Consider the following 14,089-nt stretch of genomic DNA (forward strand, 5'->3'; position numbering starts at 1 on the left):
TCAGACACTGAGAAAAGCCGCAAAAACACGCTGAATAATCTAAGTTTTAGCTCTCTGAAGGGTGTCTGGTGCTTTCAGCGCCAGGGTCGGTGAACTTTAGAGGTATTTATGGATCAGAGCGGCCTCACAAACAGTCGTGTTGACCAGACAAACAGAGTAGGTCACAGATAAACACTCGTCTCTTCCAACATTTGCATTTATGATCCAGTTTACTGACTCCAAATCTCACCCGGAGCAGCCAGAACTGTGACAACAAGCATTAAAGGAGCAGCTTATTTACCAAAAACCTGGACAAAGCTGCCGTTTGTACGGCGTTTAGTACAGCTTTTATTCCAGCCCTTTAGATCTGGCAAACAGAACCAGATATAAACTGATTGGTTTTCAATTAAAACCAAAGAAATCTGCAAAACTGGCACCAGAAAAGGATGAAAGTCTTCATTTAACTTCAATTACAATGTGAGATTTCTAGAGCAGATGTGTATTTTCCTTGTTTCCAGGGATTTTATCAGGACTGTGGTTGATTTTCTGACTTTACCCCGTTATTAATGAGCTCAGATAATAGTTTAATCACTGTAAAGTTGTCTATCAGTAATCTGGTTATGGTGGCAATTAGATTTCATGAAGACATGGAGTAGAATCTGTAATTAAAGGAACTCAATTAAATGCATGATTGCTCCCATCAGCTTGCTATTCTGTGCAATTTAAACTCAAACTTCTGCATTAGTTGATTTCAAACTAGATTCAAGTTGAGGTAACTGAACAAAATCGGCTTAAAAATCAAATTTTTCTTCAAGTTCAAGTGAAGAAAACTTGCATGAGCAACTTCAGATGGTTCAGACTGGTAGTTAAAAATACCTTTAATAGAGTAAAAGCTTCAATACAGAATAAAATAAAGTTTAATGAAGTTTGTTTGACAGAGTAAAAACTAATTCCTCCAACTGTTGGTTGAACATACTTTTATTAGAAGTTCTTATAATTCAAAAAGATTAATGGGATTTAATAGCGTTTATGGAACCCAAACATCATTTTTAGTGTAGAATCCACAGTCTGACCTTTAAATGCCGTTACAATAAAGAGATAAAACAACAGAACGTGTTTTCTTCGCTGCATTTTAATCAGGGGAAGCACAGATTTTTACAACATTTTGAAAAATTAGTTTCTGATTTGTCCAGCACCATGAAGATAATGATAAAACATCGGTGTTCCAACATTAAACTGCTCTAAATGGATAAATCAGGACTTTTAGAGGTGATTTCTAAACATGTGGCGCACTAATAATATTCATATTTCATGGTCCTCTCTTCCTTCAGGATTGGGACGTCTGGATCGCATCTGGGCTCTTCTGGAACATAAAACATATTTTAGAAAGGAAACAGAAACGGCTCAGCTCCTCATTTAGTTTGCACAGAAACAAACTCTGAATTACTGCAAACATTCAGTCTCACATGTTTTTGTCCAGATTATTTTTGAGTTCCTGAAGCGTGGAAGCTGCTGGAGGCTAGAAGAGGAAATGGAACGGCCTGCCGGTACACCGTGTACTTTAAACAACAAAGAGCAAATAAAGGGTTATATATATATAAAGAGGAAATAAAGTTAAAGTCTCACGTGTTTAAGAGTTACATTATCAAGTCAAAGCCTTATTTCTGCTTCATTTCCTACATTACCCACAAGTCCTGTCAACAAAACTACAAGTTTTTGTTGTTCAGCCAAAACATTTGTTTTTAGAGAATTCATTTTGCAGTTTGCATTGACTTTTTGGTGCCTGCATGAATCTGCACAGAGGATTCATGCATTCATGCAACATGCATTACCAGCTGGAATTTAGACAGAAATCTCAATTTCATTTATCAGCTCATTTAAAACAGAAGTCAAGCTGTAGTCAATTATGGATTCCTAATTTTAAACTAAAAATTCAACTAAACTTCAAAATAATTGCATTTATGCAGCCAGTTATTAAGTCAAATATCATTATTTTCTCAACAAATCACCAGTTTCAGAAATCTTTTCCAGCAAACAGGAAAACCGAATCCCTGTTGTTGTCTGGTGTTTGAAACTACACTCATTTAGGCCCACTGCCTTAGAAAACATAGAAAGTAACATCAGCGTGGATCAAACTGTGTCATTAGTCCTGTTTCTGCTTTATTTCCTACATTACCCAGAAGGACAAACATTTCTAAAAGATGTGGGACGAGTTTGGTGCTGAAAATCATGTTGGAAGAATCTACGTATAAGAATAAACCAGAGGAATAACAATAAATGATCTTCAGTATTTATTTATTAAGACATAAAATAACCTAAAAACACCAACTGATGTTGAAAATGAACCCAACAAGTTTAAAAACTGAGGCTAAGGCCCTACAGCATCGTTTATAGTGTGAATGTAGCTGAATATTTCATATATTAAGGATTTAAACCCTACAAAAATGTAGAAAAATAAAACTTTACCTGACATATAAACCCTACAAAGGCTGAGACGCTTCACATTAATAATTACTATAATTACTGAACTTCCCACTCATTTCAATCGGGAGGCTGAATGCAGTTTTTCTTTTATGAATGTTGTAAAAACCGTACGAAGAATCTATTCCAAATGTCACAGCGTATATATTTCCTAAAAAATTTCAGGCTGTTCATCATGTTTTGTAAAAAAGATGTTTTCTTTTGTGCACTAAAACAAAGGAAACACTTGAAGTTGGTGGTGATTTTTAGGTTATTATGCTCTGGTTTTACTGCTTTTATTGGATCTGTGCGTGGCCCCTGAATTAAGTTTTAACTTTGACTTTTAAGAAGTTTAACGGCAAAAAGAAAATGCATAAAGTGTGCTGTGAATTCCTATTTCTTTCTGAGGCACCTTTGGGAATCTAATCTTCACATCAAAGCTGTGTGCTGAGGCAGCAACAACCGAAGCAGAAACCTCCCGCTGGACATTCTCCTGGTTTTCCTGGTAGAAGCCGAATAGCAACGCCATGCTGGGAACGTAGCTTTCAATCCTGGAGAAAAGTGAAGCCGCCTTCAGCAAGAAAACACACAGAAAATGTGTCTGATTCTCCAGGTTTTTAACTCACCTGCTGCCATACTCCTCCAGGTAGTCTGGGATTCTGCTCCAGCGAAGCGTGCCGTTAAACGCCGGTTTGGAACCAGGAGGATTTACAGCAGCAGCTTCCATCCACATCTCATAGGACTGACATTCAGATCCCCAACTGATGTGAACCTGAACAGAGACAGGAGGTCAACGAGGAGGAAACTACGCCACAAATGGCTGGAAGGAGTTACTACGCTAAATGTGGAAAACATAAAAGGGTTTCTGCAGAAAGATGTGGGCACACGTCCAACACAAAAACTTAAATAAAGGTCATAAACCCTCTGTTTTCCAGTTCTCTGCTCCATATTCATCAGCAATAAGTAATAAACTAAGGCTTGATTGGCTCAGCTTCCACATCAATGGTGGCATTTTATTCCATGTTTTCTGTGTTGTTTGCTAACCCTACTCTAATCACAGTAACAGGGGTGCTAATCCATGCTAATGTGATCTTTTTCTCAGCAGTAGAAGCTAGATATTTAGCTGCTGTTACTGCTGACCAAGAGGACAAACTGACTGATGGAAAACAGTCCAAAGAATTAGTCTGATCCTGATGGTATGAGCTGGAGGGAGACATTCAATCAAGGTTGACAATGGGATGAAAAGATGGAAAATGGAAGAGAGGACATAGCCTTGCTCTACTCATTCTTTAGGAACACTGTTGGATGATGGAAACGACAGAAATGAGACACTAAATGACAAAAATGAGACACAAAACGACAAAAATGAGACATAAAACAACTAAAACAAGACACAAAACGACAGAAATGAGACACAAAATGAAAAAATGAGACATAAAATGACTAAAATGAAACACAAAACAACAAACAAGGCAAAAAAAGATGCAAAATGTCAAAAACATCACCAGGTTCTGCTAACATGTTAAGGGAAACGTTCCATGAATAATTATTATTATTTAAAATGTTATGTTGATTAAAAAATGTTCCCACAATTACAGAGATATGAATGAAAAAATAAAACCGGAAAAAAAGAGATTTAAATTAGATTCTAACTGTTTTATTAGAGATCCAGTTTGGTCATCGAGGGGGTGGGACAGAGAAAAATGGTATTTTAGGGGAACTCCAGACTTATTTGGTATTTTAACATATTTTAAACATTCTTTTCCCCTAGTTTTTATAGATTTGGTCTCAAGACAAGAACATTTACACAACAACTGCATGTTTTAGGGTTTAACACGTGGATTATTGGATATAAAACGCCCTCCAGTTCTGGATGATCCATGTGAGAACTCTGTAGAGAAATGAAGCAGGAGTAAATCTGTTCACCGTTGGTTAGTTAATTAATTAATAATAATAATAATAATAATAATAATAATTATTATTATTATTATTATTATTATTATTATTATTATTATTATTATTATTATTATTAATAATAATAATAATAATAATAATATGATTAATAATAATTGGTTGTGACTGCAGCTGTGTTTCACACCAAGAATGATTCTTTTTAATGGGTTTTTTTTGCATCTTTTATCTTTTGATTCTCTCCAACCCAGGGAAAAGACCAAAGCCAACAATGAATGTAGAAGAAAAATAAATCTGCAGCTTCAACGATGCTTCAATGTTTTCATCTTCACTGAGGGAAAAGTCTGTTTTGTTTTCAACTTGTCAAAGTGTCGAGATGTTGTAGAAACACTTCTGTCCAAAATATACACAAAGCTGCTGTTTAAAGTTTGAAAATGCAATCTTTAATAAACTGCACTGGATATTTTTATCGCAATTAAGGAATATTTCTCCGTGGTAACTAGTTTCCTCACCACTGAAGAACCTCTTTATTGAGGGGAAGGTTCTTTAAATTACTTAAAGTTTAGGTTTTTATTGGAGTTCTTTCATTTGGGGGCAGAAAATAGCATGAAATTAGAGCTGCAACGAGGATTTTCATTCTGGAATAGTCATTTGTTCAATGAAACATCAAAGTCTTGTGAGCTGTTTAACTTTAAAAGAAGTTTCTTCTGTAAACTCTTCCAGAGCTACACGGTTCTATAGACGACTGGTTTGGCGGTCATCTTCCCATTCATTTCAATGGAGATTTTTAAACAATAACGAATTTTATAAAAACCGTACGAATAATCTATTCCAAATGTCACAGCTCCCCATTCCCTTTTGAACCAGGCGTTATGATATACAGTATGATACAGTATGATGGATTTTCTCAAAGCTAAAAGATGAGGTAGGAGTGTTGGAAGAATCTATAAGAATAAACCAGAGAAATAACAACAAATGATCTTCAGTCTTTATTTAATGAGACATGAAATAACCTAAAAACACCAACTGATGTTGAAAATGAACCCAACAAGTTTAAAAACTGAGGCTAAGGCCCTACAGCATCGTTTATAGTGTGAATGTAGCTGAATATTTTACACATTAATGAGAAAAAAACACTAACTAACCCTAACCCAACAAAAATGTAGAAAAACAACTTTACTTGACTTATAAACCATAAAAAGGCTGAGACGCTTTCATTACTTTATAAGACTAAAACCTGACAGATTCCTCCAGATATACAGATGTTGTGTTGAACCCACCTTTGCCTCGGCGCCATTACTCATCGCCGCGTCGACGCACACCTTCCAGTTGACGTCTTCTCCGACCTGAGACACGATCAGCTCAGCGTTCCGACTGTTTCCTTCAGACGCGTTGTACATGACAGCATCGAACCCTTCAGGCTTCTGGTTGCCGCTCAGGGCGAACAGTTTAACGTTGAACATGGCTTCAGGAGTTGAGTCTAAACCCTGAGGAACAAAAAGCAGGGATGGATGAGGCAGATTTTAGGAGGAAAGTAGTTCCTGTTCAGTAAAAGAAGTTTTGTTAAGCGTAAATACTGAGTATTAAGTGTAAACTGTTGAATATTTTATTTAGACTTTTAGGGTCCGAGGACTCTGCTGGGTTTGTTATTCTGCTCTCTTCATCCGATGAAAGAAACACATTTTGAGGCCCTAAAATTACTCGGAAACGTGAAAGCTGCCACTCATCAGGACTGATGATTAATGTGACATTTCAGGGGAATCATACCTGTTTGTCAAAATGTCTCAATAGCGCCCCCTGCAAAATTTCAAACATTTATTACGACCAGTATGTGTGACCAAGACTTCTGAAATTTAGTCCACATGTAGTTAGTCCACATTTAGTCCACTCATCAAGACGCAGAAAACTGTGATTGACACCAATACCCAAAACCTAACAGGAAGTCAGCCATTTTGAATTATGTGTCATGTTTTGGTCAATTTTGGGTCATTTTTGGACATTTTCAAAAGCTATAAACTCAAACCAGGGTAAATCTGACTCAGATTTGGTCAGGATGTCCAGCAGACTTGGGTGATCAAAAGTTATCAAAATGTTCCACAACAGTCTGAGGGAAAATAGCGGCTGGTAAAATGTTGATGTTCGCCATGAAACAGGAAGTGCTGCTTAACTCTCCTGAAGATGCTCCAATCTGCCTCAAACTTTATATGTTTGATCAGAGTCCGGCCTTCATCACATCCATCGGCTGAAATACACTCAGTCGCAGCGCTACCTGGTGGACATGCTTGGATTCATTGGTTTTGCACTTTACTTCTTCTACCAGCATGATTTACTTAGCACGTTATTTTGCACATTAGTTTTCCTTACAGTTTTCCTTCCTTCCTTTCCTAACAATTACATTATTTTAAAGAATAAATAGTGTATTTTTTGGACTGAAAATGATTAAACATTTGCTCTCCCTGTTTTGATGAATAACCGCTAATGATTTACCATATCTGGTAAAAAAAAAATTAATAAAAATTGACGTGTTAACGTCATTGTCATTGACATGACATATTGTTTTGTAGATATTTGCAAATATTGAAAGACAAATGGGTATACTAAGGTGTAAAAAAAGGATTATAACTGTTGTTTTAGACATTTTCTCCATTTAGTTAAATTACAGCTAATATCTAGTAAAATCACAGAAAAAAATATTTAAAATACAGAACAAAACAATATGTGTTTTTACAAATAGTAATTCATTCTTTTACAGCATTTCCTCATAAAAAAATTTACATTTTTAGTCTATTTAAAATGAGCAAAAATAATTATTTTATAGATATATTTTTTATAATATTTGTAAAATAAAGTTATGTATTTTCAGGGTTGAAAACTGAGGAAAAAGCAATTATTGTAGAGTAAAATAAGCCTTGTTAAATGTAAATATAGGAGGGTTGTATAACATATTTAGACTCTTTAATATCCTTTTTTTAGTTTAAATACCAGTGCAGTTTTGCACCTTATTAATTCTACCAGCATGGTTTACTTTGCACGGTATTTTGCACATTAGTTTTCCTTATTTTTCTTAAATTTAACATGTGTGAGCTACTTGAATTTCCCCAAGATGATGAATAAAGGGTTTTTCTATCTATGTGCACACAAATAGCTGCAGACTTTATTTACACCTATTTCATGATTATGAACATGAGCACTGCTAAATCATAGCACTGCTAAGAGCTTGCCGGGTTACTTCCTGTTTAGCTTACGTCCGTTGCGGCGTCTCGTGGGCTTCGTCGAGTTCCTCTGGTGGCTGAATCTGAGGAAACGCCGACTTTCTGGGCTGCATCCTGCAAACACAGTTCAGCATCAGGAGAAGCTGAATGGATGAAACAGGAGAAAATAAGAGCACTAAGAGGAACCAGATACCTGAGAAAGCCTCCTGAGAGTCTCCAGCAGCTGGCGGGCGTTCATCGGATGTGTGCTGGGGCCGGCATTCACCTCCAAGTGGATTTTATCCACATCTCGGTTTGCCTTGACTGGTAGAGGAGAACCAGCTAGGTTAGCAATGAGCTAACTAGGAAACACCTGGACACACCTGGACTAATAACAACCTGCATCTATTCAATCCTCTCAGAAATGTTGTTCATGTCTAAATTTGTGCTTTGTCTAAACTGTAAAATAAAAACATCTTAAAATATCTGTGTAAAAAAAATGGAGTACTGTAATGAATCTAAAGCTGTATGGACAATAATAAATAATAGCAAATATCTGTGATGATGTTTAGAACATATTTAAATAGTGTCATTTTATGCACATTATTTAAGAACATTACTAATTGTGAAATAAATAGAGTTTTTTAATGTGGACATAATTTACAGTTTTGCCAATTTTCCCAAAGTCTGCATGAAATATAATAATATCTAATAATATCTAGTATTATATTTCTGTCTGTCATGCTGTCAGATTTTCACATAGTTTTTCCTGATTTCTTTATTTTTGCAGTTCAGGGTTCAGTTCCTACCTGGGCCTAGTTTGATGGCCATTTGAGTGTAACCCAGGAAGTAGAAGAGAGGATACTCCTCATTATAATACTGCCTCCTTATCTCAGACTCCACACAGAGTCCAGCTCCGTAGATCTGACTCTCCACACAGCTGTTGGTTTTTGGACGCCAGATGTTTGCTGTCTGGATCTATGTGAGGGCAGAAATCACAGGAAGTAAAACCCAGCTAGCAGGGAACATTCCCACAGCGTTATCTAATGTTATCCACGGGTTCTAATAATGTTTTAAAGTTAGAATCTGATGTTTAAAGAAGGTTTTATAGATATTTATCACAACAAATGATGTTCCCCCATATATACAGAAGGTCTATGAAGGTTAAAAGTCAAATAAGAAAACATTTTGACATAACTAAGGAGGAACGTGGGGGAACGCAATTTTCAAACCTTGGATTCAGGAGGAACAATGCAGATTCCGTCCTGGTTGTGGAATGGTGGATCAGCTCTTTACTCTTGTGGAGCTGCTGAGTGGGTCATGGGAGTTCGACCTGCCAGTCTACATGTGCTTTGTGGATCTGGAGAAGGTCTACGAACGTCTCCCCTGAGGGGCTCTGTGGGAGGTACTGAGGGAATATGGGGTACCGGGCTCTTTGATACGAGCCATTCGCTCCCTGTACAACCAAAGTGAGAGCTGTGTCCACATACTCGGCACAAAGGCAGACTCGTTTCCAGTGGGTGTTGGACTCCTCCAGGGCTGTCTCTTGTCTCTGATCTTGTTTTGGGTCTTCATGGACAGGACCTCAAGGTGCAGCCGTCATGAGGAGGGTGTCTGGTTTGGGGACCTCAGGATCTCTGCTTTTTACAGATGATGTGGTTCTGCTGGCTTCCTCAGACCTTCAGCAGCACTGGAGCAGTTTGCAGCTGAGTGTGAAGTGGTGGGGATGAGGATCAGAACCTCCAAGTCTGAGGCCATGGTTCTCTGATGGAAACCGGGGAATTGGTCCCTCTGGGTTGGCGGGGAGTTGCTTCCCCAAGAGAAGGAGCTCAAGTATTTCAGGATCTTGTTCAGGAGTGATGGGAAAATGGAGCTAGAGATGCACAGGAGGATTGGTGCAGCGTCAGCAGTAATGAAGGTGTTGTACCGAACCGTTGTGGTGAAGAGGAAGCTGAGCCTCAAGGAGAAGCTCTCAGTTTACCATCCATTTACGTTCCAACCCACACCTATGGTCATGAGCTCTGGGTAGTGACCCAAAGAATGAGATCGTGGATACAAGCGGCTGCAATGAGCTTCCTCCGTAGGGTGGCTGGACTCAGCCTTAGAGATAGGGGGAGAAGCTCAGACATCTGGAGGGAGCTCGGAGTAGAGCTGCTGATCCTTCACCTCGAAAGGAACCATCTGAGGAGGTTTGGACATCTGATTCAGATCCTCCAGGGAGACTTCCTTTGGAGGTTTTCTGAACACGTCCTCCTGGGAGGAGACCCCGGGGCAGACCCAGAACTCACTGGAGGGATTATATATCTCATCTGGCCTGGGAATGCCTCGGGATCCGCCAGGAAGAACTGGAAAGTGTTGCTGGGAGGAGGAACATCTGGAATGACCTGCTTCATCTGCTGCCTCCACGACCCGAGCCCAGATAAGAGGAAGAAGATGGATGGATGGATGGATGGATGAATAAGGAGAAATGTTCTCAAAGGTACATTCAACAAACTTTTTGCAGATGTGGACACCTCAGATGTCTTTATCATGTATAAACAAAGGTGGAATATTTTGCCTGCAATGTTATTAAAAATGTCTGCAAGTTATCGAAGACTACGGTGAAGGAATGTTTATATATATACATACATACATACATACATACATACATACATACATACATACATACATACATACATACATACATACATACATACATATATATATATATATATTATTAATATATAATAATATTAGTGGTGGGACGCGATTAAAAAATTTAATCGAATTAATTACAGGCTTTGTAATTGATTAATCGCAATAAATTGCAGTTCTGTCAAATAGCAATATTTGACACAATAAGTGAAGTTTTTCAATTCAAATAAAATTGTGGTTGACAGTTGAATCAATGAATAGACATATACGTGTTTATAATTTAAAATTTATTTTAAAAAAGGAAAATGGGACATATAGAAAAAGTGATTTTGATGACTTAAAGCCTGAATTTAGTTATTTTTTCCACTGTATGGCACATAAAATCAGCATAAGTGCTGATACAGTACAAGGAGCTTCAGAAAGTTGAAAATCCAGAAATTCATTCTGTTTTCATCTTTTCTGGGTCTGATAAATGGTGTAATTTTTATGGTTCTTTTTTATAGGAATATTAATTTTTATTTATGTATTTTTTTTATAAACAAAAATTTTATAATTAAGTTATTAAAAGAGATATTTTTGTTGTTTAGGTTATTCCTCCTCCAAGGAGGCAGAGCCTCCAGAGTAAAAACTTAAACCACAAAAATGTTTCATTTCTATTTATCTGCATTTTTCATCTGTCTGCTACATTCACACATTACTGCAAATCTAAGTGCAATTATAGCGATTTTATTCAACATTTTAAGACTTTCTGTAAACTCAAGCACTGTCTAGAAAAGTGGTCTATTATGGGATGGCTATACCGTTAGCCGTTAGCATGACTCGTAGCTAACGTTAGCTGTGGTGCTAACAGCAACATGTTTTACATTGAGGTGATACCGTCGGCTTGAAGTGACGCAGTGATCAGAAAACTCTTTAGGTTCATTACCGCCACCTGCTGGGCCGGAGTGTTCATCAGAGTTACCGCTGTGCCAGAAATGAGGAAACTGAGGCGGGTGCAATAAATAGCGTTCTTATTTTAACGCGTTATTTTCGTGGTAACTAATTAATTGAAATGAACGCGCTGAAGTCCCAGCCCCAACATATATATACATATATATATGTGTGTGTGTGTGTGTGTGTTCCAATAAAGGTAGAACATCAATTCTATAATTCCTCTAGTAAATCTTTCCATAAGGTTTCATGACAGTTTCAAGAACGTTATGGCAAAACGGTGCAATAATTTGATCATCAAACACTTTCAGAACGTCTCTAGAGAACATTTACCTGCGTCTAAGAAAAATAATCTGGTAACTTTAAAAAGTGCTGACTTAAAACATTAATAGAACTTTGCAGAACCTTTTCAGAACCAAACAATGTAGCTGGAAATCCAGTTTAAGTTGTTGTGTGTCGAAATCTGCATTAGTTCTAGTTTAACAGTGATCTTATGAAGGAGTTTCTGTACCTGGTCATTAGAAACTGTAATGTCGGGGATCATTGGAGTCATTTTGGCCAAAATTGGTTCTTCGATGTTCCTGGAAACTGCGTAAACGTTGGAGCTGAAAGAAAAAAACATGTCTTAAACTCAGAGAGCATCTGCTGTAAAAATCTGATCTTAAAATTACACAGTTTTTACTGTATTTTAAATTATTTGGAAATAAATAATTTTAAAAAACAAGATATATTTAAAGTAGGAAAAATGGTAAACCATGTTTTTGTTTTGTTAAATTACAGATAATATCCAGTGAAATTTCAGAAAAAAGCATTAAATTACACCTAGATTGTAAGTAAAAATTCTAGTAAAAATTATGGAAAAAGTGGATTCATTTGGATGTTGACTGTTGAAAACTGCTCACATCAATAATGTGTATTTTTATGAATAATAATTTATTTACTGTGATTATAAAATTACACTATTTTATAGTATTTTACACAGATGGAAAATATTTGCAAAATAATGATATCTCCACAATCTTTTTTACAGTTTTTGATTCTTTTTTCTTTCTGGCAGATATTCAGTTATTTCACATTAATTAGAACTTGTTTTTGAACTGTACATGTTGGTGCTGTTACAGTTAATGTACAATTAGTACTTCATTGTTGGATCACTGCAACTTTTAATTCAGGTTTGACTCTCAATTCAACAAGCTCTTACACCACAATATGTTCATGTTCGAGTGAAAAAAGGTTTAAAAACTGAACTTTTACAGTGAATCTATTCAGAATTGTGGGAAGATAATTATATTTCTTTGATGAATCAGCTCCTAAAACATACCTGACTGAGAAGAATTCAATCTCTTTGTTGCACAGTGGGAAGTCAAACTCGTATTTCTTTTGTGCAGCATTGATTTTAGCGGTGAACTTCCATGGAGCACTGACAGGAATTTTGGTGATAAACTCGGAACCAGATTGGAAGAACTCGGTGTTTATTCCGTAGAACATCCAGAAGTCCTTCGTGAACCTAAAAAAGAAGAACTCAGCTGAATATAAAAAGTATAAAAAGGTGATTTAAAACTGTTGAGGCAAACACCACAAAAATACAGCGAAAACGTAAGAATAATTACCCAATAAAACCATCGCTGTCCAGGGAAATTTCAGACTTCAACAGCTGTCCGAGATGCTCAGTAGGTGGAGGATTTATTCCAGCTTTAGCTACACAAGAGATAACATTCCATCAAATGGGATAGTATTTCTGGGTTGAATCCCATCAAACTGCAGTGCCTAGTGGTTCGACTCCTCACCGTTAACTGAGACTCCAGTGACGCTCTGGTAATATTTGCTGATCTCCAGTGGCAGACCCAGAGTGGTGGCCTGGAAGTACCGAGCCTCAAAGATCAGGAAAGGTTTGGTCCAACGCCATGAATATCCCTTCTGAAGATTCTCCATCATCATCCACAGAGGAGTATCTTTCCCTGCAGAAACGTTGAGAGCCTGAAAATAACATCACAGGAGCATTAATCCCTGTCAAACTTCCCTGGTGCTGATGTAGATGGATCATTATTACAGTTTTTCTCAGTTGCTTTGGTACATTTCTCAAATCATCCTCGACATTTGCAAAACAGTAAGTGCATTTCTCAAAACAATTCGTACAAATAGAAAAACACTGTGGATTACTTACAAAAGCCAATCTCTTGCTCAAAATCCTTAGTTCATCTCTCAAAAGTAAATGTCTGTGTCAGTGAACATGTCAGTGCCATCAGAATGACCAGTCCTTGTGTCATTGTGTATGGATGAAACAGTCAAATTGGTTAGTGATGTTGTCATTCTAGCAGTGTTCTCTGGAGGGATGTTCTGATGTAAGCTATTGCTAAAGTTTTGATGAAGGATGAGTTCTGATTCTCTAAATTGTAAGTTCCTCCTTAGTGTATGTGGGAGATTGATTCCAAGAGACTGGACAAGATTCACATTTAGGCTTTTACTGTTTGTATTGTAATTTGTTGACAGACCACTTCATTGTGATACAGAAAAGAAAACAGCACATATAGCACAAAGAAAAAAAAAAAAAAAAAAACTACAGTAGAAATGTAAGTAGAAATAGTAGAAATGTGTTGCTACGGGGTTAAATGCTAACTGTACATGTAGTGCTGTAGGAATTCCAGTTCAGTCTTCCTACACCTCCTCACGTTCCTGTCTGTTGGGACACAAGTTCTCATCCTCATCATAAATAATAAATAAAAAAAAAATAAATCTTCTCTTGTGTCTTTGAGTGATTTCAGAAAACCCTAACCCTTCACACATTTCCCTTCGTAGAGAAATTCAAGATTCACCTGGGAGCAATTTACCAACTCAGGACAGATTTAGAAAAATGTCTCATGGAAATGTATAGAAATATCCTGACATATTCTGACAACTCGTTCAACCATTTTGCATGTAAAGACTTATGCGATGCACTAATGCCTAAATGTTGTTGGGTGTGAGACTATTCAACAGAGACCTAT

General features: G+C 37.0%; 1 protein-coding gene across 2 annotated transcripts in view; it reads right to left on the reverse strand.

Annotated features, from left to right (window-relative positions):
- Nucleotides 1-1,093: 1,093 nt before the first annotated feature.
- The window catches only part of vtg3 (vitellogenin 3, phosvitinless), a 29,566-nt gene continuing 16,570 nt past the window's right edge, over nucleotides 1,094-14,089 (reverse strand). Inside the window, exons 17-28 of one of the 2 annotated variants that reach the window (XM_055015280.1) lie at nucleotides 12,893-13,082; nucleotides 12,716-12,803; nucleotides 12,427-12,612; nucleotides 11,617-11,710; nucleotides 8,351-8,519; nucleotides 7,756-7,865; nucleotides 7,596-7,676; nucleotides 5,631-5,837; nucleotides 3,066-3,211; nucleotides 2,852-2,990; nucleotides 1,446-1,538; nucleotides 1,094-1,339 (exon numbers count right to left, since the gene is read on the reverse strand). In XM_055015280.1, the coding sequence (XP_054871255.1) occupies nucleotides 1,461-1,538; nucleotides 2,852-2,990; nucleotides 3,066-3,211; nucleotides 5,631-5,837; nucleotides 7,596-7,676; nucleotides 7,756-7,865; nucleotides 8,351-8,519; nucleotides 11,617-11,710; nucleotides 12,427-12,612; nucleotides 12,716-12,803; nucleotides 12,893-13,082 (1,488 nt within the window). In that variant the 3' untranslated portion in view covers nucleotides 1,094-1,339; nucleotides 1,446-1,460. Of the gene's footprint in view, nucleotides 1,343-1,445; nucleotides 1,539-2,851; nucleotides 2,991-3,065; nucleotides 3,212-5,630; nucleotides 5,838-7,595; nucleotides 7,677-7,755; nucleotides 7,866-8,350; nucleotides 8,520-11,616; nucleotides 11,711-12,426; nucleotides 12,613-12,715; nucleotides 12,804-12,892; nucleotides 13,083-14,089 lie in introns of both variants that reach the window. The other variant, XM_055015276.1, reaches the window with a different exon arrangement.

This window comes from Amphiprion ocellaris, chromosome 2, assembly GCF_022539595.1.
Source record: "Amphiprion ocellaris isolate individual 3 ecotype Okinawa chromosome 2, ASM2253959v1, whole genome shotgun sequence".
NCBI classification, from domain to species: Eukaryota; Metazoa; Chordata; class Actinopteri; family Pomacentridae; genus Amphiprion; species Amphiprion ocellaris.